General features: G+C 34.3%; 1 protein-coding gene across 5 annotated transcripts in view; it reads left to right on the top strand.

Annotated features, from left to right (window-relative positions):
* Positions 1-27,026, top strand: part of PPA2 (inorganic pyrophosphatase 2) — an 83,366-nt gene that overhangs the window by 42,832 nt on the left and 13,508 nt on the right. For 3 of the 5 annotated variants that reach the window (XR_012378002.1, XM_073892073.1, XM_025873576.2), the window contains 3 exons: positions 12,073-12,200; positions 14,564-14,649; positions 21,966-22,035. Coding sequence is in view for 4 of the 5 variants with exons in the window: in XM_073892073.1 (XP_073748174.1) it covers positions 12,073-12,200; positions 14,564-14,649; positions 21,966-22,035 (284 nt within the window). In the remaining variant the exon portion in view is untranslated. Of the gene's footprint in view, positions 1-12,072; positions 12,201-14,563; positions 14,650-15,147; positions 15,280-21,965; positions 22,036-27,026 lie in introns of those variants that run through there. The other 2 variants (XM_073892074.1, XM_025873578.2) reach the window with 2 other exon arrangements.

The following is a 27,026-nucleotide window of genomic DNA, read 5'->3' as shown; positions in this document are numbered from 1 at the left end:
TAAAACACAGTTTAAATAGTGTTATTTAGGGGGGGAAATAGAGAATAGCATAGAAATCTTAAGGAAGATATTTGTGTTAACCTTATAACCAGATGGACTAGAGCTCAGTTTGCTTTTCTGTGCATGTACTGTTTAGGACAGAAAGGGCTTGTGTGTCACCATTGTCATCCCCAAAACTCTAACATTTCTGCAGCAATTCCTGTGTGTCTAGTAACTATGCTGAGTGCTTCTTTTGGAGTATCTGTTTAATGTTCACACAAGCTCAAGCAAACTGTGGTAATGTCCTCCCCCTCTTTTTTTTTCTTTTTTTCCCCAGATTAAGAAACTAAGGCACTGCTGTGGGGGGGGGCGGGTTGGTTAGTAACTTGTCTAAAGTCATACAGGGAGCCACTGGAATCCATTTGGGCTCCAGAGCTCATGCTGTTCACTGCATTCCACCACCCCTATGAAGAGTACTGGAGTAGTCGAATGTATCCATGGCCTTGGACAGTGTTGCTTTCTGGGAGTACTGACCATTTGCTCTTAAATAATTTCACATCAGCAGATACTTAAGATTAGAGGTCCCAGTAAAAAGATGGCTTTTTTTGATCTTCATTCCTTTGATTTCATTAATTGGGATAGGCATGGGTGTGTAAGGATGGGGTGTGGGAGGAGGTAGTTTGAGGAACAGGGATGAATTGAGTGAAATGTACTATAATTAAGAATAGAATTAAATTACTGGGAATCTTTTCCCTCTTTTTGAAACCTTGACCTCTTTCAGTGCTTTTTAGGTTTTAGTCATATTCCTATGATGTGGTGAAGAGTAGGGGAGGCCGAAATTCTAAAATCCCTCTGTGTAAGTTACTGACCTTGGAAACGTCGTGTAATCTCTGGAAGCTTTAATTTCTTCATCTCCAGAGGTGCAGGAATGATCCTGTAATGGGAAAAACCCTAGGGATCATTTACCAATCTCTAAATTTTGGTTGTTCAAGGAAATATTTTTAATTCATTATTTTCAGCCTTCTTTTAAAGTAGAAACACCTAAATAAATTATCTTCAAAGGTAATGCTGAAGGAAACAGTTTAAATTAAAGGATTATGAGGTAGATTTCTGGGGGACATTGGCACATCTTTTTCTTTTCTTTTTTTTTAAGATTTTATTTATTTGAGAGAGCGTGCATGCACAAGCAGGGGTGGGGAGCAGAGGGGGAGGGAGAAACAGACTCCCCACTGATCAGGGAGCTTCAGTCCCAGGATCCTGAGATCAGGACCTGAGCCAAAGGCAGACACCCTAACCCACTGAGCCACCCAGGCACCTGGCACATCTTTAAGTACTCTAGGGTAGCTTTTACATGATGGAGCTGTAGCTTCATTGATGGTCTTTCCAACCCAAAACTGGAGTATTTAGCCACTTTGTTACATGTTTCAAATTAAAATTAAATTAGAAAACTATATGAATTTCTACCACGTACAAGGCACCTGGAAGGTTATTATTTTACTGGTCATATAAAGTTTATTGTGAAATGGCAATGAATATTTATATTTTTGGGAAAAAAAGTCTACCAGCTCTTTTCCAAGAAGTTTTTCTCATAGAATACAAATAGGCCTCTGTGTAGAATTACTTTGTTTGGTATAACCTATTTTGATGTGTGTTCACTGCCATTGTTTTTCATGATATTAATATATACTGGTACAGGTGTTGATAAGAGTAGAATTGGTAAAAAAGGGTAATGGAGAAGGAAAGGTCAACAAAATCGGGGTTACTGCCCCTCCGTCTGTGTGCTATTAAGCATAGATGTGTAGAGCTGTGTGAAAAACAGTCTTTTTAGGGATCTGAGTAAACAAACTATTCAAACTATTAAGTCACTGAGCTAGAGCCTCTCTTTGTGATGCAGAAGATACAGTGCGTGTTATGGAATTGGAACTGTTTCTTGTGAATGTTTATAAGCTATCATTAGAAACATATGTTCTTGCTTCCCACAGATTTTGTTTAGAGGCCAGTTGTACACATATTTAGCTCTATGAGTGCAGCAGCTCTAGTATTGGAATGAGAGCTTTGTGCGTTTGCATCATTTCCTTTGGTAAAGTCCCATAGAATTGGGAGCTCTTTTTTCCTTTTTTTTTTTTTAATCCTCTCTGGACAAAATTTCAAGCATGTGACCATTTCCTAGTTTTTTTTTTTTAATAATATGAGCAAAGAGATATGGTATTACATTTATGTAACTGATTTTTATCTAAAAATTTAAAAAAATTCTCAGCTGATTATATGCTTCCTTCCCTTCATGTTATGGTTTGGTGGAAATAATCCAGATAAAAACGGCATTTTAATTTTTTTCTCCAGATGTTCTTCATGGAAGTACAGGTGGTTCTCAGTTTGGGGATGTGGATAAGGAAGTAAGAAATGTGCATCTGTCTAAATAGTTTGCTAAAGCTCCTTGGGTGATTCTGATAGATTTATCCAAGTTGAGAATCATTCTATTAGCTTATCCTCTGCTGTTTGGATATTCAAGTCTTGAATCTAGAATAATTGATAATAGTTTTGATATACATTTAAGTGGGAGATGTAATCACCTAATCAAATTTGAGGATATCCCTCCCCCACCACACACATACCTACAGGTGTCACCCCGTATTTAAAGCTATTATATTGAGGTTACTCTGTATCCTTTGAGATCCTGAGTAAATTTTGTAACCCCAATTTCCTAATTTATATAAGGAAATAAATAATACCTAATTTACAAATTTTGAAGCTTCAATGACCTATTACCGAGCATTTAAAAAATTTGTTTTGCCAGGCTGATAGATGAAAAATGGTATCGTCATTTGATTTTGCATTATTCTACTTAATGCTAAGTAGATAGAGTGTCTTTTTCATATATTTATTGGCTATTTGTATCTTCCTTTCTGTGAATTGCCTATGCATATTACTCACCATTTTTCTATTGAGTTGATATATGGAAATTGCTTGGATATTTTGGAAGTTAATTCTTTATTAATTTAGGTTGCAAATATTTTTTCCCCATCTGCAGAGATACTGTTGCCTTTTGGCTTCTAGATATTTCAATTTTGATGTATTCCATTTTATCCATCATTTTTATACATGACTTTAACATTTTGATTCTTATTTAAGGATTTCTTACCCCATAGAAAGATGTTTTTCTTTTTATTTCCATTTTGTTCTTTTGTATTTTAATTTTTTTTACAATTGGATCTTTAATCTTTATGGAATTTATTTTATTTTTTCCATATGTACAATTTTCCCATCACCATTTAACAGAAAAATCTGTTCTCTTCCCAGTGTTTTGAAATGTCTCCTTTATCATATATTGCATTCTTATTTATACAAAGAGTCTGTTTCTGGATTCTGTTTAGTGTCAGTGATCTATTCCTGAGCCAGTGCCATATTATTTTATTTTAACTACTATAGCCTCATAATACAAGACAAATCTTTCTCCTTTTGTTCTGTGGAACAAACTTGCAGACTTGTTTGGTTTTTCTTATGCTTTATTCTTTGCAAAATTTGGGATCAAATTGTCAAGGATTTCTGCTATCATTAAAATATTAAATGCATCAATGAATATATATATATATTGCCATTTATTCAGGCTTTCTAACATTTCTTTTAGTGAAGTACTTGTAGATTACTGTGAAGATCTTTTACATTTTCTGTTAGGTTTGTGTGTAGGTATTTAATACTAATTTTTCCATTACAAAGCTTGGTACAGTGCCTGGCATGTTATAGGTGCTCAATCATTTTTTAAAATTGATGAATAAGTGAATATGCATATAGTTATTGATAAATCAAAAGATGTGTGTATTGAGCAAAGTCTGAAAAGAACTCCAAAAAAGGTGAATTTTCACTTATTTTGAAGGGAGAAAATATTTATACTTAAAAATTCTGGCATTTTTTAACAACTGCAATTTTCTTTAGAGTCGTGTACATTTCTCTACATGTACATATGTAGTCTTTGCTTAATGCTTTGGAGATTCATGTGTATTATTGTGTGTAATCAGTATAGTTTGTTCCATTTGATTACTGAATAGTGTTCCGTTTACAAATATACCACAGTTTATTCATCTCCTTGATGGAAATTTGGGTTCTGGCTTTGGGCTAATACAAATAAAGTTGCTATGAACATTTAAATACAAGTCTTTGTGTGAGTGTATGTTTTCCTTTCTCTTAGGGAAATACCTAGGAATAGGGTTACTGGGTCAGATGATAATTACATGCTTAACATGGTGAGAAATTGTTAAACTGTTTACCAAAGTGGCTGTATCATTTTGCACTTCTACCAGCAGTTCTGCGAGAGATCCTGTTCTTCACAGAACCTCTCTCTATTCTTTGTCTTAAATAATAAAATATCTTTTAAAGAAACTAGAAGAAACACACACACGTGTAATTTTTTACATTTACCCACATATTTGCCGTGTCCATAACCATATATTTTGTTACAGAAAACAAAAAGAAGCTGAAGATCTGTAGTTTCCATTTGGTGTCATTTACCTTCAACTTGAAGACTTAAGCATTTTTTTGTGGTACAGTTCTGCTGGTGATGAATTCTCTCTATTTCATTGATCTGATACTGTCTTTTCTTGCCTTTGTTTTGGAAGTGTAGTTTCACTGGATATAGAATTTTGAGTTAAAGCGATTTTTGTAAAGACGTTCCATTTTCTTTTGGTCTCCACTGTTTCTGATGAGAAATTAACAGTTAATGTATTGTTACCCAGTATATAGTGTAATGTTTTCTCAGACTGTTTTGAAGATTTTTCTCCTGTTTTTGGATTTCAGCAGTTTTTCTGTGATATGCTAAGGTGTCCTTTCCTTAATATTTATCCTGCTTAGGGTATATTGAACTTTGCAGATCTTCAAGTTCATGTTTTTAACACATTTGGGTAAAACCCAAATTATTTACCATAATTTTTTTACCCCATTCTCTCACCTTCATTCTGAGACTTCTGATACACATATTTTAGACCACTTTTTATTGTCTCATGGGTCACTAAAGCTTTTTTTATGTCTTTACAGTCTTTATTCCTTACTCTTCTTCAGACAGGATAATTACTGTTGTTTTTGTCTTCTACTTCTGTGATTTTTTTTGCCATATCCAAGTTCTATTAAATCCTTATCTGATTTTTCATTTCATATACTCCCTCATATGGTTTTTTTTGATAGTAAAGTTTTTCCTCCTTAACTGAAATTTCCACTTTTTTAATGCTTCATAACCGTATTTTTTTGAAAGTCCTTGACTGTATTTGTAGTAAGTACTTTAAAATCCTCATTTGCATGGGTCATCTCAGGATTGATTTCTGTTGGCTCTTTTTTCTCTTGATTAGGAGTCCCAGAAATATTCTAGTATGTGCAATAAATCATATGGTCATCTTGCTTTTACCTGACAGGTATTTTTGTTCCATATTGAGTCTGCAAGGTGCTTATCTTGTTTTTGAGCATTTTTGGTGTTCTATTTTTATGTTTTCTGTCTTGGTGTAGTTAAACCTGAGGGAGTTTGTTGAAACATGAATTCACTCCCTCATCTTTGTCAGATGTTTCTGTTTTTTGTAAAGAGAAATGCTTCAGATAGTTGGGCATTGTTTTTAATTGATAATTTGGGTAATGTACTTGAACTGAGTGAGTCTCGCTCTAGAAATAAAGGAATTTTATTTATATATTTCCTCTCTGTTCCAAATGTTTTAAAAAATGGTTGTTTAGATTTAACTTAAACATGGTAGAAATGAAAAAACTTTGTAAGAACTAAACTGCAGTAATACTAGAAGTAAAGGTAAATGTGTACATCATTAAATAAGAGATTAATTACAAATTCATTTGAGGCCTGACCTTTACCATAAGAAAAAGTACGTTTATAGAAAAATGTTATGATTAAGTACGCGTTTGTGTATGTGTGTGTATGTCCAGATGCCTTTTATGTTATTTTTAGTGCTTGTTTACAGGGTTTATATCAATACCCAGCTTCTTCGATTTCTCAGTAGAGTCATACACATTAAACATAAAGTAACTGTCAGTATTAATGAAAATATGTTCATTAATTTTCTAAATTATTAATTCATATTTATTAATTTTTGAGCATCTAAGGCTCTAGGTTTCCCTGTGAATATAACTGTGTCTACCTTCCATGGAAAAGGCTTTAGGGGATTGGAAGGACGATAATATTTCTTAAAACTATCCCTTATTTTTTTTAAAATGATTTTTAATATGCTATCTTATTTAATCCTCACAACAACCATGATTTTTCCATTTTGTGTTTGAGGAAACACACAGACTAATGTATTTTCCCAAGATGATGCACTATATGAATGCCAGAACTGGAGTTTGAACTTAGTGCCGTTTGATTCCAAATGGGATGTTTTTCCTGGTTTACCTTATTTCTTCTTAAAAACTTTGAGTGTTCTTATTTTCATTATTTTCTGAATATTCTTAAGAGTTTTTATTTCCTTTTGGACCAAAAAAAGGTTTTCACTAAGTAAATAACAGTGTATTTTTGTTTTGTTTTCAACATCCAATTTTTAATTATACAAAAAGTTGAGAGGACTGGGTGTGGTTCTTTCTTGGTAGGCAAGAGAATTATTTAAAATTTTTTATTGTTGATCTGTAGATTTATTGTATTTGCTTACCAAATGTGTTGTCCTCATTTTCTCATGCTTAAAATTTCTTTATGTTCTGTTTGTTTTTAGTACATAATTTAATACATCATCTTTATAGTTCATTATTCCTTAAAATGTCTCTAGATTAAAAAGATCTCATACTTTGTTTCTCATTCTTGATGAGCTGTCTGTATAAAATGAACCTTATCAGCTCAAGTTTTTACCTCTTTTACATCGTTTATTTCTGAAATCTGGGTAAAATTGAAGTCTAGGCAAGCACATGTGACTAGAAACTCCCCCTTGTGTGAGAGTGTATTTTTAGTAAAAAAGAACAGAAGAAACTTCACAAACCACTTCTTTTTTTCTTTTTCCTTAGTAGATCACAATTTGTGACATTCTTTTAGGTTTCAGAAACAAGTGAATTGGTTTATACTGAAAAGAAACTGGATTACATGAAATGTATACCAGTATCTCTGATGAAGGAAAACGATAAGTCACAAAAATTGCTTTTAAAAATACGAAGTATTACGGTCCTCTAATGTCTACAGAGAGAATGATTTTTTTTTTAATTTATTTATTTGACACAGAGAGAGAGCACATGTAGAGGGAGAAGCAGGTTCCCTCCTGAGCAAGGGGCCTGATGTGGGGCTCCATCCCAGGACCCTGAGATCATGACCTGAGCTGAAGGCAGACACTAAACCATCTGAGCCGCCCAGGCGCCCCAAGAGAATGATGGGTTTTGACTAAGATATTTTAGATTAATTTCTTTGCTTTTATAAATTCCTAAATCAAAATTAGTTAAGAAAAACTAAATTAAATTGGAAAGCGCTGAACTTGGAAAAGCCAAATTGAGCTTTAGAATTTGTTACTACATCATTTTCTGTTCTGCCTTATAGCTAGCGTTTAATAAATTTATAAATATTCCAATGGATTTATGTAGAACTATGACTATTCATAAATTATATATCTTTAGTTTTAATATAAAAATTCTCCTAAGGAAACTCCATATAATCTTTGTTAATTAAATTTTCATGTTTGGAAACTGCTTTGTTATAAAGTAAAACAATGTAACAAAAGTAAACGTAATGTATATATGTAACAAATGTAATAAATGTAACAAAAACAATGTAACAAAGTAAAACAATGGCTGTTCCTACTTGTAAGAAGTATGATACCTTTTATGAAGCTTTTAAAAAAAAACTAGGGTGATAAATATTTAGGTGACTGCTTTTAATTGTACTGTAATTTAAATTGTTACTTAACATTGCCAATTTTTCCTTTTTAGTTCTTTGATACCTTAAATTTTATGTAAATCTGATCTTTACTGGGTTTTGTTTTTAATTTTTTCTTTCATTGGTAATTCCTCTCAGTTCCGCTTTCTAAAAATACCTAAAATTGACCATTTGTCACCACCTCCATGCAACTACCATTTATCTAGACCCTCATCATATTTCATCTGTATGGATTCTTCCTGTAGCTTGTTGCTTGATTTCCTTCTTTTACTTCTTCCTCTACACAGTCTTTTACCTACACAGCAGAAAAAGAGCGATCTTCCTAAAACCCATACTCCTCAGTCCAGAACCCTCTAAGGGCTTCTCATCTCAAGAAGGATGTCCCTTAGAGTCCTTTGTGACTGGCCTGCGGCTGCTTCTCTCATTTCATCTCCTAACACTCTTTCTTCACTCTGCTCTAAACACAGGGCTTTCTTAGTCTTCCTCAAACATTTTAAGCACACTCACAACCAGAATATTGGCACTTCCTATCTTCCTCTCAGGACTCCTCCTCTTCTAGATATTTGAATGAGTTGTTGCTACACTTCATCCAAGAATTTGCTAAAATACATTTTATCAGAGGCTGCCACTGACCTTTCATATCTAAAATACTCTTTGCAGAGCTAGATACATAACTAGATTTTTATGTCTTTTTCTTGTCTTTAAGTATTTTTTTACTCAGGCCTAATTTGACAACAAATATTTTTAGTAACATTTTATTGAATTCTTTCAAAACATTCAAATTACTTTTGCAGAAACACAGTCTTTTTTGTACTGGTAAAATCATTGCCTTATATAATATTTTACTAATTCTCATGATTATAACTACTGATACAGTTGGCAAAAATGTTTTGGGAATAAACATACCTGATTCATGATAAAGCTAAAACTTAACTGGTACAAGTGAAGTGTGGACTTCATTCCAGAGTTGTCTACCAGACTCAACATACAGACCACTATGGACGTTAGTCAGAGAATATTTTACAGAAGTGGAAAGTCTTTGCTAATCATCCAGGGAGTTGATCAAGTAGATCTCAGTTAAAAGAGTTTGATTTGTAATTAAAAACAAAACTGAAGTAAGTTTAGCTTGATTATATAAAAGAACTCTTCTAGATTATTATTTTATTGTTGGGTTCATCTTGAAAATACATTGTATAATTGTTATAATAGAAACTTCCATATGAAGTTAACTCCAAGAATGGGAATAAGTAACTCCTAGAGAATTGCTGCTTTTCTTAACATATATTGTAAAAAAAAAATACATCTGATGAAAAATTCTGGAAGTGGATGAAAGTGATGGTTATATACAGTATTGTGGGTGTACTTAATGCCACTGAATTGTACTCTTAAAAATGATAAATTTTATGTTGTGTATATTTTACCACAATAAAACTAAAAAGTACATCTACACTTACACTCTTTTAACATAAAACCTATGACAATGTAACTCTACAGTATAGAAGAAAAAGCAGAATTCATGGAATTAGAAGACATATTTATATGATACCAATTATGCCATGAATGTATTGGATAAAGTTTGGCAGTTCTTTTGCATTTTCTTAGCTATAGTTTTCTTACGTTTAATATGAATGTACTTCTCAGTTTTATGAAGAACAAATGAGTTATTCAGTTTATGAGGAGCAAATGAGGTCTTTTTTAAACTCTGAATCAGATTATAGATTGTATGTGTAATTTTTCATATTTTCAGAAGGATAATTAATTGAACTGGCTATTGGTATTGGAGATTTTTGGCTTGAGGCATTTGCTGTTGAGATCTTTAAAATGTTTAAGTTGTGTATTTTGAATTTTTTGCTTGCTTTGTTTTTCTGTGTGAAAATACAGCTTTTTCCCCCTAGGTTATAATTAATTGAGAATGGAAATGTTTATCTTATGTTTGGAGTGTTTTATTGGGCATTATTAAATTGTCAGGGTTTCTGTTATCGGTATCTTTGCCTAACAGGCCTTCTGTATAACGTCTGGAAAGAACGCTGCCTAAGCCGAGTTAGATATTGGATAACTTAGCTTTTCCGTTCTTATTTGAAGTGACTGAGTTGAAAAAACATTCACAAAAAAATAAAAATTGCAGTGGGATAGAGAACAGTAGATTGGGTAAGGTACAATGATAAAGTCATTAATCAGATTTAAGTAATAGAAAATTATTTATTTTGAACCATTGATTAAATTGCTTTTCTCATTCACCTTCAGTGAACTTAAAAGATTGTTTTTTCCCCCTCTAAGAAAGAATGAGTGGGAGGAACTCAGTTTAAGAGATATTTTGCAAAAATACAGAATGTGGAAAAATGATTAATAGAAAGCCACTTTAGAAAGAAGCACTTTATACGGTAAGAAGAAAATCAGAATTTGAAGTGGAAACAATGAGTATTAGATGAAATATATATTGAGTGTTCTATTTTGGACATAACTCTATGACCTAAGATATAATGTATAATACTAAAAAGATCTTAGTCTTTAGAATTCACTATCTTAAACATCTTGCATTACTTAAAAAGTATGTATTGACGGTGATTAATAGAGTAGGTGTGCCCTGTGTTCAGTTTCAAGTGATTTTTTTCCCTTAGTTGTAATATTTCTGTTTTCCCCAGAATTACTTGAGATAGACGTGTGGCCCATTGATGTATTTAAAAATTTTTAATTTGATTGCCTTAAGGCAGCATACTCAATCTTCCATTTGCCATGGTTTCTGCCATTCTTACGCTGTCTGCCTTATCACACTCATTTCACTTATGTGAAACATCTGGCTTCTGGAGACGTGTAACTATTACTAAACCCTAACAGGCAAAAGGCAAGCACAACAAGCAAAAGCATAATTCCTGTCTAACTCATGTCTGCAAAATGCTTACCTCTCTCCTTATCATGCCCAATGAAGTGGGGATTCCCATGAGATTGGATGAGCAAGTCTGAAACCAGTGATCTTTGAATTATCCCAATGCATTGTGTCATCTATTTTTAGTTGTAAGTTCTAATTCTTCAAGTGCTGTCAAGTCTGTTATATTGTGCATAAAGGACTATGCTAAATTTCCCGTAAGTCAGAGTCTTGTGGAGAGTAAAGGTTTCTAGTTTTAACTAGTTATTCTTCATACATTTTTTGAGTTGATATTTATTGGAAAGGATACATTCTTTGGAGACCTCTTGGGGAAGGGTCTGCTATTAATATAGTAATATTTTCAGTTATATTTGAATGAATGTCCTCAAAATGTGATGGTTGAGCTGTTTTTGTGGTAATCGAACTTAAAAATAAATCCTGGAAATCATTACAGAATTTGAAATGATCCATCCAGATATCACTCTGTTTAAAATTGCCCTGTTTGCATTCTCTTTTGTACTCTGCTTTATTTTTCTTCATCAGACTTTTACCACTTAACATTTATATTTGTTATCTGTCTCTTCCTACTATATAAACCATGAAAGGGGCTTATTTCTGTTTACTGTTCTACTTCATTGCTTAGAACAATGTCTGACACAGAATGAGAAACTGTTCAGTGTGTAAGTGTGTAAAACCCTTCTCATCTGACTTTAGTATATTCTCTTCTGGGGACTGTCCTCTCCATCTTATCTTTAGTGGTCCTTTAACTTAATATTTCTAAAATACAGATCCTGATGTAACTTACCTTACTCTAGGCCCTCCACTGCTCACAGAATGACATCAGTCCTTAAGCATATCTCACTTAATCTTACTGCGTTGTTGTCTCTTTCCTTTAATTAGACCTCTGAGCTCCTTGAGGAAAAGAGCTTTGTTGTCTTCATCTGCTTATCCCCTGTGCCTAACATAGTATCTGAAGGTGCTTAAGAGATGTTTGTAGAATGAAGGAGTAATATTTTACATATGAAAAAAATCTCAAGTCCAGAGGTGGTATGTGATACATGGTGGTTATGCTGCACGTGAGCTGCAGAGGTGGACTCCCTCAGTCCAGTGCTCTACCACACAATGAAGGGGGGCGGAAATCGGAAGGGGAGACAAACCATGAGTGACTATGGACTCTGAGAAATAAACTGAGGGTTCTAGAGGGGAGGGTGGTGGGCGGATGGGTTAGCCTGGTGATGGGTATTAAGGAGGGCATGTACTGAATGGAGCACTGGGTGTTATATGCAAACAATGAATCATGGAACACTACCTCAAAAACTAATGATGTAATATATGGTGATTAACATAATGAAAGAATGAATTTCAGTTTTTAACAAAAAGTATTTTGTTTCTTCACTTGCAGATATTGATGATGTTAAGAAATACAAACCAGGTTACTTGGAAGCTACGCTTAATTGGTTTAGATTTTATAAGGTGCCAGAAGGAAAACCAGAAAACCAGTTTGCTTTTAATGGAGAATTCAAGAACAAGGTGAAGATGATAATCTTTATTTTAAAACGTACTTGTGATACTTATATGATACTTCTTTTAGCTTGGTAGGTTTCTTATGTGAATATTTGTATATAACATGGTAACAGAAGTGCTTTATACTGACTTTAAGGACATTATTTTATCATACATATTTAAAAGGATTTTTTTTTCAGGAGATCTAAGTGAATTAAGTTTTGATACATATATATATTCATCTCTTTATCTATTGACATCTCCCTCATCTCAGAAAATGAAGGATTTCCATGATCAGTCTAACTGCAAATTGTGTATGAAGAAAAGCTTCCATTTCCTATTCTGGAGAGGAAAACGTTACTTACTTTACTTAATGTAAATCCAGAGGGGCTTCCCCTTAAGAGTTCATTCTACCATGACTGACTTAAGCTGCTTAACAAATAAGAAAACACTTGAATATCTTATTGCCATAGGATTTTTCTATTAGAATACCACAGAGTTACCATGAAGTATCTCTAATATGACACAAATGGAGAAAATGGGCCAAAGACATCAAGTTTAAGTCATGGAATATTTTTTTAAAGTTATCACCACTATATAAATTACACATTATACACCAACACTTAAGCGGGTACTAAGAAGTATGTTTTATAAGTAAAATAAGCCATGTTAATGGAAACTTAAAAATTATAATATCTTGCTATATAAGAATTTATTGCTTGACCTAGTATTTTTGAAAAGGAACATTCAAAGAATCCTTAAGATCTTGAGGGCTTTGTCTAAGATTAAATGTAGATATAAAACTATTATTTTCAAATAGATACTTTTACTTAAAAATAAAGTATTGAAAATTTTTAAGATAAATTATTTTTTATCTTTTTCATGTAAAAATATTGTATTTTATATTTTGTTTGAACTTTTGTGGCTCCTTATTTCCTGAAGGTAAGATTGCTAAATCATGAATTTATAGAGTGAGGTGGTTTGGGGGTGGTTGTTTTTTTGTTTTGTTTTGTTTCCTTTTGCTTGATTTTGATAAACACTAATTTTTTCTGAACGAAGACTAGATCATTGATAGAACCTGGTTTCAGAACATAATTGTCTTATGCATTGCTTTTTACCACTTCTGTTTAAAACACAGTGCCTAACTCAGGAAAATTAAGTTTTATCTCTTCACCATGTTTGAAAAGATGACTCCTGTGCTATCTAGATTTTTCCTCCTGACCCCTTTAAGCAAGTGGAAAAGTGATTCTAAATATTCATAATTATTTGAATGATTTGGTTAAAAATCTTTCCTTATATTATCCGGACAATAAATTGGCTTTTTTGTCCCATTTCTTCTTCTTTTTTCTGTTCAGACATCTTAGCTCTTTCCATAGTATGGCTATTGTGGTTTTTGTCCCATTTGTTAAGTGGGACTCCCCAACACCACTTCATTGAACCATACTCAGGCAACAGTAGAGCTGAGAGAACTTTCTTTTTTTCGGAAGTAAATTTCTCATTACATCCTGGTTCCCAGGATTCTTTATTTTCTTCATTTCTTACCCTATGTGTTTAGTTGTCATTGAAGGAGAAAGGAGGTAGTATGAATTAGTTAATATATAAGGACTCTCCTTAAGGAAAACTAACAACATTTGGGGGGGTGGGCATCAAAAGAATTCGCTGCTTTGGAATATTATCAAAGCAAGTGTTCCTTTAGATACGTATCTAGCAAGAGGCGTGTATTGTTGATTTTGCATTTTGGGACACAGTATGAATTTATACTAAAAAAAATTTGAGAATGTGTAGGAGGTTTACTTAGACAGCGGATATTCTAGAATGATTATACAGTTAGACTGCAGTTTTGATGATGAAATTAATAGGTATAAGCGTACTTATAGGCAAGGGACTAGACTAAGCACTTTGCATACAACTTATCCTTTCAACAGCTGGATAATTTCAACCAAGTGTTGGCAACTTTTTCTGTAAAGTACCAAATAGTAAATATTTTAGACTTTGTAGGCCGTATGGTCTCTGTCACAACTACTCACCTCTGCCATTGTAGTGCTAAAGCAGTCACAGGCCATGCACAAATGAATGGGCATGACTGTGTTCAGTAAAACTTTATTTATAAAAACTGGTGGTGAGCTAGATTTGGCCTATTGGCCTTAGTTTGCCAACCCCAAATTACATTATCTCCATTACCTTCTACTTAAAGATGAAGAAGTTAAGACTTAGTGAGATTAAGTAACTTGCTCAAAAGTCACACAGCTGATAAATAAGGATGCCAGAATTTATACTCAGGTTTGCCTAACTCCAGAGCTCATATTCTTAAAAATAAACTGTCATAGTGAGAATAGTTCCATGCAAGTATAATGATGTGATCTTTATGTCTGTTTTTGGTTTGGAACTAGGCTTTTGCTCTTGAAGTTATTAAATCTACTCATGAATGTTGGAAAACATTGCTTATGAAGAAGTGTGATGGAGGGGCTATAAATTGGTAAGAGTCTTTCTGTATAATGTTATTTTATTATTAATGGTACTAAACAACCATATTATGCTAGTCAGATCTGATTTTTTTTTAAAGAGTTGCAATTTTTTTTTTTTTTTCATTTAAAAAGTGCTTATGGAAAGCAATACCAAATGCTGGACACTGTGAAACTAGGAATTGACATGGTTCCTTTTCCCAAGGGATTTATAGTTTAGTGGGGGATACTGTTGAGTAAACAGGCATTTTAATTGTAATACATTGTAATGTGTGCAAAGATGGGGTAAAAAGAGTTAGTGATTTCTCAGTATGCAAATGGTTATTTTGTTTATGTGTAACTAGCACATCATTTCTTGATGAAATAGTAATAAGCCTTTTTTCCAACATGATCTGGGTCACTAGCTGATTGAGGAAAGGGAATCAAATGGTAGTGACATACATAACTCAAACATTGTATTCCTTTTTTTTTTTAAGTTTTTTTTTTAAAGATTTTATTTATTTATTTGACAGAGGCTCAGCGAAAGAGGGAACACAAGCAGGAGGGGTGAGAGAGGGAGAAGCAGGCTTCCGGCTGAGCAGAGGCCCGATGCGGGGCTCAGTCCCGGTACCCTGGGATCATGACCCGAGCCGAAGGCAGACGCTCAACCGACTGAGCCACCCAGGCGCCCCTGTAATTCCTATTTTAAAACATTTAAATGTACCTTTATTTACTCCTCTTTGGATATAGTGCTAAGACCTTTTCTATATAGGTTCTAAATAAATTATATATATTCTAACATAATATTGAATAGAAAACCAAGAAAGATCCTCAAATCCTTAAACCGCTTACAGTTAAAAACTCATATAGATTTTTAGGTTCTTTTTTCTAAACCTTTTTTACAGTTTTCTTTGACACCAAGTTATTATAGTGAGTCACCTTTATTGAGGCTTTTTAGCCTTAGTACTATAATCTATTCTCTTTCCACACTCCCTTCTTTGATGAGCATGATTACTGCTTAAATTATGAAATAGTAACAAGGGCAACTCACATAAACAGTTTTAGAAACAAAAACAGTGGGCTCTGATAAGCCTGACTGTAGGAAGCAAAACAGATAGTCATTCTATAGAGTACTACCCAACTTCATTGTCCCCTTCTCTGAATTAGGAGAAATTGGGAAGCTATTCAATCTCCAACAAATACTGATTTGAGGGTCTTCTGCTGGGGACTGTGCTGGTACTAGGAATATTGCTGTGACTACAATAAATAGAGTCCCTGCCCTTTTGGAGCATGAAGTCTGGGAATCAAGAGACACATTAAAGAAATCACTAGAATAGGGGTGCCTGGGTGGCTCAGTCGGTTAAGCAACTCTTGATTTCAGCTCAGGTCATGATCTCAGGATTATGAGATCAAGCCCCATGTGAGGCTCTGCGCTGAGCATGGAGTCTGCTTGAGATTCTCTCCCTCTCCCTCTGCCCCCCCTGCCCCCGCTCGCATGCTCTCGCTCTTAAAAAAAAAAAAGAAAAAGAAATGATTAGCGTAATCAGGTAGAGTAAGTAATTAGTCTAAAGAAATATTTTATCCATATCATTGAGAGGGTCATCTTGCCTACAACACAAATGCTTGCTTGGGCATTATACGTTCAGATTCTGTTCTCTTGTAAGTTCAAGTGATACTGTCAGTTTGTTGATCTTCTCCTTTCTTCTTACCTCTTTTGCAGACCACTCTTTTTTTCAGCATAGTCTTAAAATTTAGGTGGTGGTTTCTAATTTAAATAATACAGTTTATTAACAAAACTGGGTATAACTGAATGCCTTCTAGTCCTGACTATCCTAGTAATTAGTAGACCTAGGTATCCTTTATGATATTCTAAGATCGTCTAAGTGAGATATTCATGTAGTGAGCTCCTCTAAAAAGAAGGGATCCCTCGGTGTATAAAGAAGTATTTGCTTGCTGTTTGCTTTCGTCTTCTTCCTTACGGAACTTTCTGAAAAGCTTTTGCAGTCCTTGAAGGGTTTATATGTTTTCCAGGTTCCTCAGCTACACAGCTAGAGACTATTGCTTTGCTTAGTTTTTCTATAGCTTGATGTCATTCCTTCCATACTGAGTCTAATTACCTTTACTCTGAGGGTAACTTTATTTGTACTCTCGGGAGTCATTTTTCTGTAGCCTCCTAGGTAATGATAAGGATTATGTTAACAGTAAGAATTGCAATTTATTGAACTTTGTGTACTATCTTTGAAGTGTTTAATATGTGTTATCTAAATACTCACAAGAATCGTATAAGATACATATCATTGTCTCCATTTTACACATGAGGAAATTGAGACCACATAGAGATTAAGTGATCTGTCTAAGGTCACACCGAGTGGTAGAGCCAGGATTTAAGCCAGATTCCAAACTTACTCTCTTACCAGCTATATTCTACCTCTATCTTTTCAAAGAAATACAACTAAATAATTTTTTTAGCTTAAAAATTTTCAGGGCATAAGTTTCTGGGCATAAATTTTATGCATCTAGATACTTTAAAGTCCGAATCTTCAGATTTTAACTCATTTTGTCCATTTTCTTATTTTTATCACTACTTGATTTGTAAAAATATATTCATAGTAGTAAAGATTTTATTTCCTTTGTCTTAGTAAATTGCTTCTTTCTCTTAATTCCTTAAAATGTACACTGTTACTGATTAGCAACCTCCCCCCTTCCTTTTTAGCCTGTTTTCCCTACTGAGTTGAGTTTAGGTCCACTTTTTTTTTTTTTTTTTAATCACAGAATTTCTCTCAAATCATGTATAGTGTGTTGTAATTACGTTGGAAAACTTGGAAAATTCAGGTGCATTGTCTTCTTCTTTAAACCTAGTGAATTAGGATCTCTGCGGAGTAGGGTCTAAGCATCTGTATGTTTTAAAGCTTCCTTCGTAGGTGCTTCTGATAAGCCTCTCTGCTTAAGAACTGTAAAGTCCCAACTTCTAATAGAAGAGCAAACAAGTCTTCTAGGATTTGGCCTTGCTACCTGTCTGCCCTCATTTTCCATCACTTCTTGCATCTTACTTCAGTTCCAACAACTTAGAAACACCTGTCACCCCACAAACACCCCGCTCTGATTAACCTCCAGGCCATTCATGCTGTTTCCTCTGCCATGACTGTCTTCTCATTTCTTGAACTCGCTAACTTACTCCTCTTTTTGAGACTTAGTTTTGACTTCGCATTCTCTAGGAAGCGTTCCCTCAGACTAGCCTCATGCTAGCTGGCAAGCCAGGGACACTGTGTTTCTTGCTCCCTGTGAACTTCTGTCATTGCATTTACCAGTTACTAACTGCTTGGTTTATGAATTTGTCTCCTCTTCTGGAACATAAGCTTCTCCAAAGCAGATGAATAAAGCTACCTTATTCATCTTTATATTCCTTATGCCTGACATGTGTTAGCCACCCAGTAAATACCTGTTGGAGTAAATTGTTGACTAATATTTTAAAACCAACAGGTATTTGTTGTTTCTCAAATCTAGTGCAACTCTTCTTCCAGGATCTCTGCATGTATTAAATTCTGTAATTGATACTTCGCGTAGTCTTTTTTATGTTATTTTTATTCTTTTTTGCCATTGCTTAGTATTTACTCTGAAAGCTACATATTCTTTTAACAGAGAGAATTTGATTATTTCTATTCTCCCCTAAGGGAACTTTCCACTGTTTTGTAGGAGAAATAGAGTTTTTGCCATTTGAGTTTTACTGTCCAGCTCCTTTTGGTCTTTCTTCCACCATGGCTTATTTATCTACCTTATTTTTAAGAAATCAGAAATGTACTCTTCATTTTGCCTGGTTATTTTATTTCACTAACTGTTATTTATTCAGACCCATCTATTTTCCAAATTTTTCAAGTTTTGATGGATTCCCGGATGCACTTCTAGAGCATCTGAGTTTCTTAATTTAATTTTTAATTCAGTTTTACTTTAACTCAGTTACTTGTCATTTACTCGTAAGTTGTTTTATATTGCAACTTTTCTTGTTTAATGTACTCTATATAGTACTGTCAGAATTATCTTTGACAAATACAAATGTGATTGTCATTTTTGCTTAAAAATGTCTTGTGGCTCCCTTTGATCTTGGAATATAATCCACCTCTTCTATATGTTAAACAGTATGTCCAGACCTACTTTTCCAGCCTCATGTTCTGTCCCCTCCTGTCTCATTGTCTTTCCTCCATGAATGCCTGCTTATTCTTCAAGAAGCAGTTCTGCAACGAGTTTTTATTTCTTTTGGGCAGGATTACCTATACTCTCAGATGATTGCTATATACTCCTCTGTGTAGAACTTGCAGTGTTTTATTATTTTTTTATGCTTTAAATTGAGTTTGTATCTGAGCACTTAGTGACAGGACTTGACACATAGTAGTTGATACGTGCTTACTGAATAACTGTATATATTACATATATACAAATGTGTTCTACAAAATTGTGTAGGTCTTAAAATTGTTTCTTTTTACCTTTCTCTAGAGGAAGGTGTACTTGATCTGTGTATGGAGAGTTCCAGTTCTTTTAGCTTTCTCTAGGTTTACTTCAATGTCAGTTTTCTTCTGTAAACTCTGGAGGCTGTGGTCCAAAATCATTGTCATTCTTATTTCCTTGAATTTTTTCTCTCCTTTTTTCTTGACTACTTTGCTTTAGAATGAAAAGCCTTGGCAAATCTATATTGTGGACACGTGTCTTTGAGGATTCTCATGACTTTGATTTGAGATTGTCTTGAAGAAAATAATTTTCTCTTTACTAAAATGTTCCATATTGTTTGCCTTATAAATTTCATCTTGTATGTGTCTATTATTTGCAGGTAATTTTTTATTTCTATATCTTTTCATTTAGTCAGTTATTTTGCACCTATTATGTATCTATTAAGACACCTTTTTATTATTTTTAAATGCAGTTTGGTCATCTACAACATTTTTGGTATTGCTGATCATCTGATGTCTGCTTATTTTGGTCAGCAAGATTGTGTATAGGCTATATAATGTTTGTAACTTTAGAACAAAATATTTAGTATCTTATTATAAAAAGGAAAGCAGCACATTCTCCTTAGTCCTTATTTTAAATCTCATTTATAATAGACACCTTCACCTTAGTCATCCTTCCTTTAAATGATTACACTGCTTCTCCTCTTGCAGGCCATAGTCATGGTTTAAGACTAAAAAGAACCCTAAATATTATAACCTCCACAGGGGCTCCATGGTTCAGTATTGTATCCCCAGCATCTAGACATGTCCCTACCATTTAGTATAAGAATAATTTTTTGAATCAATAAATATGAATCAGTATTAACTATTTTTACGTAAGGGCCAATTTAGAGAAAATAAAAATGTTTCCTGATAACATGCCTTCGAACATTTAAAGTACATTAAATCCTGAGGGAAATATATTACAACCCAGATTGTATACTTTAACTAAAAGGATGTCGATAAGGAAGTTGGCACTGTTTTTTAGCTAACAAAATGCTAATAGAAGAGCCAATTGGAGGAAAAGTAAACAAGAGGCTTTGTGATCTCTCATCTTTATATTGGTGTGTCTTGCAAGAATCTCTTAAGTCTATTTGTATATACCTTACATTTCATTCTTGAAACCGCCATTACTAATAATTTGTCCAAGGTGAAAACGGCAGAGCCTCTTGGCTTTCCTCAGTTCCATTGGTTACTTGTTGAGATATTTTACTGGAGATATTTAAAAAGTTACTCAGAATTTTAAAAATTTACATTGTTGGCTTTAATATTGACTCTTTTCTACCATATCTGTTGATGGTTTGCTTTGTCGTAAGGAGCAGAGGGTTATTTTAGAAATAGGTTATCAGATTTAACATAAAATACCAGATACCCAATTAAATCTAAATTTCAGAGCAATATGCCTTTTTAACATAAATGTCTCATGCAATATTTGAGACATACTTATATTAGAAAATAGTTTGATCTTACTTGAAATACAAATTTAATTGGGTATTCTGTATTTTATCTGGCAGCCCTATTTAGAGAAGACTCCCCTGTTCTCTTACCATCATTTTCCCAGAATTTCTAAGGTATGTTTTACTTTGGTTTAGTTATAATGTTAAAAACATTGTATATGGCATATTTAGCATACACCATGCTTTCCTTAGAGGACTAGCACTTAGGACTTTGCAGTGTCTAATTTTTTGCCTTGTTCTTTTAAAATTTAATTTTGACATTTTTTAGGGAAACATCTGACTTTAAGGCCTTACCTTTTTCAGTTTTTAGCCTACTTAAATATGGGCTGTGGAAGAGAGAATACAAAATAGTATTAAAGATAAGGCCAACTTGCATCAAATTTTATTCATGCCAAGAATGAAAATAAATCCCACATTGTGAGTCTGGATAGAAAGCAGAACAGCCACTTAACTGTAATTGCTATTACCCAATGTCTGATTACAGACAGATGTAATTACAAAGATAAATAAATAACTAGACAGATCTCTTTATCAATATATCCCAAAATATTTCACAAAAGCCATTATGGAAATGCATTTGATAGTACATATCTCTTAAGTCTACTTGGAGGGCAAGTATGTGTGTGTGTCTGTGTGTGTTTCATCTTCTTTAGGGATCTGCTAATTACTTTTTCCTTTGGCTTTAACTCCTCTACTGCCTCTTTCTGTATCCATTTTAATCTGATTTCTTTGATGAAATTTAAAAAAAAAAATCATTCTTAGTATGTTTGGGAGAAATGATGCCTCTGCTTTCATCCAGGAAGTAGGAAACACACAATGGGCGACATGCTTGTGGAGACAACCTATCATTCCCCATTGTGTGGGAAGGCTTTGACTATGGAAGGGGCTCCTGCCTACGCCTTCCTGACCTTCCCTCCTATAAGAAAACCGAGTTTGCATATTCCTGTGCTTTCCTCTCACCACTCTTGGTTTGCCTAGCCTTCCACACCTGTCTGAGAAAGAGCTACCATAGCATCTTTCCCTGGCCAGTTACAGTGTTCATCACCTCACTTAGATGAAAATTCTTCCTTAGAGTCATCATTCGTGGGTCAAATTTGGTTTTTCTTTTCCTCACTAAAGGCGAAGTGCAGTTGTGGTGTACAGTCTTTTATATATACCAGATTATTTAAATTTGTATACTATTATTTAAATTTAAAAAAAATTCTAGAATGTGCAGTGCTGTGGCGCACGATATTTATAACTTTGCCTTAAAGAATGTACAGATATCTCAGTTTATATTCATTCAGGTCCTTTTTCACTGGCTGGAAATAAATTACTGAAATTCTACATTCAGTGTGGAGTATTTGGAGTTGGTTTCCTTTTTTGGTAATTGCTTTTTTTTAATCCCAATTAATAATACTGTCTTTTCCTCTCCAGCACAAACGTGCAGGTATGTGACAGCCCTTTCCATTGCACTCAAGAGGAAGCAAGATCAATAGTTGAACTGGTAAGGGGCAAATATTCAAAGCATCCTTTAATCTTACAAACGTCACAGGGAAATCTAACAAATTCTGAAAAATCTAGCAATGAAATGTATCAAGTCTTTTGGGAAGCATAGTTAAAAAAATAACATTGGAATCTATTTTTTTTTTAATCTGGAGAATTGAAAATCTTTTAGTTGAATTTTTAAATTCTGTTTTCTGAAGTACATTAACCACATTGGGGCACCTAGGTGGCTCAGTTGGTTTAAGTGTCCAACTCTTGCCTTCAGCTCAGGTCATGATCTCCTGGTCATGGCTTTGTGCTCAGCAGGGAGTCTGAGGATTCTCTCTCTCCCTCTGCCCCTTCCCCCCACTCATGTTCTCTCTCTCTCTCTCTCAAAAACAATTTAAAAAAATAAGGTATATTAACCACTTAACTAATTTCATATGAAGCTGCTTTTCTTAATATCACCAATTTATTGTTTATATGCATTTACTCTCCTTGTACTGTCCTGTTCCCATGAGTGACCCACCATCCAGTGTCAAAATTATGATTGGCTGCTGGTGCATGTGCATTTTGGCTCAAGAAAAATGAAAGAAGTCTATTTCTCCTTTTTTCCCCCATTTATGGGCTGTTTTGCAAGCTTTCCTTCTAGCTAAGATGATATCCTTGGATTTTTACGTATCTTAGTGATAAGGCTGCCTGGAGGCAACTGAATTTATTAGGAAATTAATGCTTGATTTGGAGACCACTAAATAAGAAAGTTCATATTCAGATAATCAGGTAAAATGTTGCTATATAAAGTGTGTTCAGGATTGGTCATAGGCTAGAAATCCCATTTATAAATTAAGCTTTTTCTTTTTAATCTTAAACTAATTATGAGATTGAAACTAGTGAATTTAGATCTTTACTTCAGGAACAATAAAAATATTTACTCACTATGGCTGCTTTGAATTTTTTTCCCCACTAATTCATCAGCTGTTGAATTAGTACCTGCTGTGTGTGGTAAGATTCTAGGTACTGGGGATGCAGTATTAAAGAAAAGACAAGAAAAACCCCTGCCCTTATGTAGCTAACATTCTAGTTGGAAAAATGGATAATAAATACAAGGAAAATATATACAGCTGACCCTGAACAATGTAGGGGGTTAGGAGTGCTGACTCCCCTGCATAGTCGAAAATCCATGTATAACTTTTGACTCCCCAAAAACTTAACTACTAACAGCCTACTGTTGACCAGAAGCCTCACTGATAACATAGTCAGTTAACACATGCTTTGTACGTTATATGAATTATATATTGTGTTATTACAATAAAGTAGAGAAAAAATGTTACTAAGAAAATCATAAGGAAAATAAATACATTTATGGTATTGTACTGTATTTATTGAAAAAAAATCCACTTATAAGTGGACTTGCACAGTTCAAACCCCTATTGTTCAAGGATCAACTGTAGTGTGAATGCAATAAATGGTATTATGAAAAATGGGCAGGGCAGAGGGGATGAAGTGCCAGGAGTGGGGTTAGAGTTGTAGTTACTAAAAAGGGAGTCAGGGGCAGCCTCACTAGGAGAAGACTGACATGAGTCAAGATTTGTAGAAGGTAAGAGTATTAGCCAAGTGACCATCTGAAGGAAAAGCATCCCAGGCCACAGTCCCAAAGGCCATGAGACAAGAGGATGCCTGACATGTTCAAGAAATACCCAAGGAAACACAGTGACTGGTGGAGTAGAGAGAGTCTGGGGGAGACAGGAGGAGGTGAGATCAGAAATGTTTGGATCTGGGGGGTGGAAGCGGTGGCAAATTATTATGAAAGACCCTGTAAAATAGTCTGTGAAGACTGTCTAAGAAATTTGTTTCTTATTCTGAATGAGATATGGAACCACGAGCTAGTTTTAAGTGGAGGAGTAATTGACTTAGATTTTGACAAGATTACTCTGGCTGCAGTGGTGAAAACAGATTATAGGGAGGTAGGGAAGATCAGGGAAGCCATTATTTGTAATGCAGGGTACAATATCAGTTTATTTTCCCCAGGTTTTCAGTTTTGTATATATGTAGGTTATATTCTGAACTTAGTTCTCATCAATATTTTTTTTTTTTAAGATTTTATTTATTTATTTGACAGAGCGACACAAGTCAGAGAGGGAACACAAGCAGGGGGAGTGGGAGAGGGAGAAGCAGGCTTCCCGCAGAGCAGGGAGCCCGATGTGGGGCTCGATCCCAGGCCTCCAGGATCACGACCCGAGCCGAAGGCAGACGCTTAACAGCTGAGCCACCCAGGCGCCCCCTCATCAATATTTATTATTACTTCTTTAAGGAGAAAAATAAAGGAAAACAAAAAACTTTTTATCTTTGCCCAAGTAGTCTCTCTCTCTCGCTAATCTCAGATTAAGACTATTCCATTTTAGTTTGGGATTTATAAATAATAGGTATAATAGATTCTTGTTTTAAAATTAGCTACAAGATTAAAGTTTCTGTCTTACATCCTGTTTTTTATTTGTCTCCTATCATATTAGTAGGAAAATAATCCTCTTGGAAAAAAGAATAATTGGAGGACATGGATGTGATTTAGATAGTTAGATCTGAGGTAAGATTAGAATTCAGAAACATTAACATCCAGCTTTAATTACTTGGTGTGGTAACTTTGTTGTGCTTCATAATCATGAAGAAAATGCAAAACTGATTATTCAGAAAATCCAGATGCAGAGAAATCAGTCCTTCTTCACTTCTTCTAATGGAGCATATCGTATATGGGATTTCACCATTTAAAATGTGTAAGTCAAAGAATTGCTCTATTAGCAGCATATAGTGATTCAGGAACTCAGATTAGGTAATACTTTCTTGTGAAAATTTTACCAACTTACAATAACGAAGTTCTTTTTGACTTGGCATTTCATCTCTTCAGAACTACACTGAGATGTTTGAATCAAAATTATTCAGGTACATATTCCCAGATCTCTGTGTTTTGCTATATACTGAGCATTGCATTGATGTCAAAGTACTATTAGTTTTTGTTTGCCCTTTCGTCGCTCAAAATAACTTTTAAGACATTGAAGTTATCCGTCAAACTTGTTCACATTCTGACCACATCAATCCTGGGATTATGTGGAATCAAATTATAACCCCAAAGTTTATTAGTGGGCTTATTAGAATGAGTGAATGCATCCTAACAAGTTTAATCAGCAAGATCTATATTGATAGAATATAGGATGAGTTGATTAGGTGAGATTTTAGGATAAATTAACTTTTGGCGAATGGATATTTTTATATTTTTTTATTTTTTTTAAAGATTTTATTTATTTATTTGAGGGAGAGAATGAGAGAGAGAGAGAGAGAGAGCACATGAGAGAGGGGAGGGTCAGAGGGAGAGGCAGACTCCCTGCCAAGCAGGGAACCCGATGTGGGACTCGATCCCAGGATTCCAGGATCATGACCTGAGCCAAAGGCAGTCGCTTAACCAACTGAGCCATCCAGGTGCCTGCGAATGGATACTTTTAAAATACAAAAAGAAAAGATACGGATTAAACAGTGATTAATAGAACTGTTACAGGAAGCATATGCTTGTGAGTATGTATTGAAAGCATAATTAAATGTAAGTGGCATTGAGATATTAAGAAAAAAATCATTAAGTAGTTACCTGACAATATGTACAGGTCATAGGAAGAATATTGTCATTATAACCAAGAAAAATAAAAGCCAACAACCTGATGAGTATTATTTGGAAGCATTTGAGAAACAAAACAAAATAGCTGTAGAAGTAATTTGTCATGCATAGGTCTACAGGTCTTAAGAAGGATAGTGGATCTGAAGAAGATAAGGCGAATTGAAATGATCAAAAGAATTATGGGATTTTGTTTTGGATGTAGATGTTTGAATTATTTACAATCATGAAAAGGCAAGGCTGTGTCAAAAGCAAGACTTGTGCAGATCTCAACACACTGGGGATCCACAGAGGCAGAGAGCACTGCTCTGTTACTCTGGTAGTCGGGCCACAGCATGGGTCTCTGGCAACAAGAGTAACAGTCTGTAATAGTTCAACCACAGGACCACCTAATTACATGTCTGGGGATATTGTGTCTTTTTTTTTTTTTTTTTTAACTTTTATGTAACTTTAGAGCCAGAAAATATGGGACTTTGCAATTCTTGAGGATGATGTGACTAGAAATTGGAGCTTTATTTCCAGGAGCAAGATTCAGAGCATTTATAGGGAACAAAAAAATGTGTGTTTGTGTAGGTATGTGCATACATTATGTGATTTACCTTCCAGATATAATATTAGTTGCTTTTGATGACAATTTATTTGACTACTGGGATTTAAGATGCTACTTTTAGGATCCTTTACTGTATGTAAATATTTTTTGAAAATATGTTGAGTAGATTGAAACAAAGTTTACAAGCTTAATCTTACAGACATATATAATTAGAGAATGCATCGTTTTTTTCTAGTACATGTGGACACTTCCAAAAATTGAGTATTAGTCCATAAAAAGAGTTGCAAAAAAAAAAAAAAAGCCCAAGAGTTGATGTCATGGAGACAACATTCTCTTGTCTATAGTATAGTAAAGTTTACTTATCCCTTACGAAAATATTAAAAGAAATAACCCCAAATCCATATGTTTAGAAACTAAAAACACTTCTGAATAAGTTATACCTCAACAAAACAAATTGTAAGGAATCATAAAATCCTTAAAATTGAGTGACAGCTGGGTTGCTATATGTCAAAACTTGAACAATGCAGCAAAAACAGTTTTTGAGAGCAGTAAAATGATATAGCAGAAATGAAAATTGAGAGGCCAGATTCTGAACTCAACAGTTACTCTGTTCTTTTTCTTCTTTTAACATAAGAAAGAAAGTTACAAAGAGTAGAGCAATTTTTATTTTTTTTAGTGGGGGAAGGGACAGAGGGGGAGGGAGAGAGAGAATTTTAAGCAGGTTCCACACCCAGCACAGAGCCTGACAGGGTTCAGTCTCATGACCCTGAGATCATGACCTGAGCGGAAATCAGACGCTTAACTGACT

The sequence above is a fragment of the Callorhinus ursinus genome, unplaced genomic scaffold (genome assembly GCF_003265705.2).
Source record: "Callorhinus ursinus isolate GAN/ISIS: 27379988/994484 unplaced genomic scaffold, GSC_fseal_2.0 scaffold4, whole genome shotgun sequence".
In the NCBI taxonomy this organism is placed as follows: Eukaryota; Metazoa; Chordata; class Mammalia; order Carnivora; family Otariidae; genus Callorhinus; species Callorhinus ursinus.
Note: the sequence above shows the minus strand (reverse complement) of the source record. Positions and strands in the feature narration are given on the sequence as shown.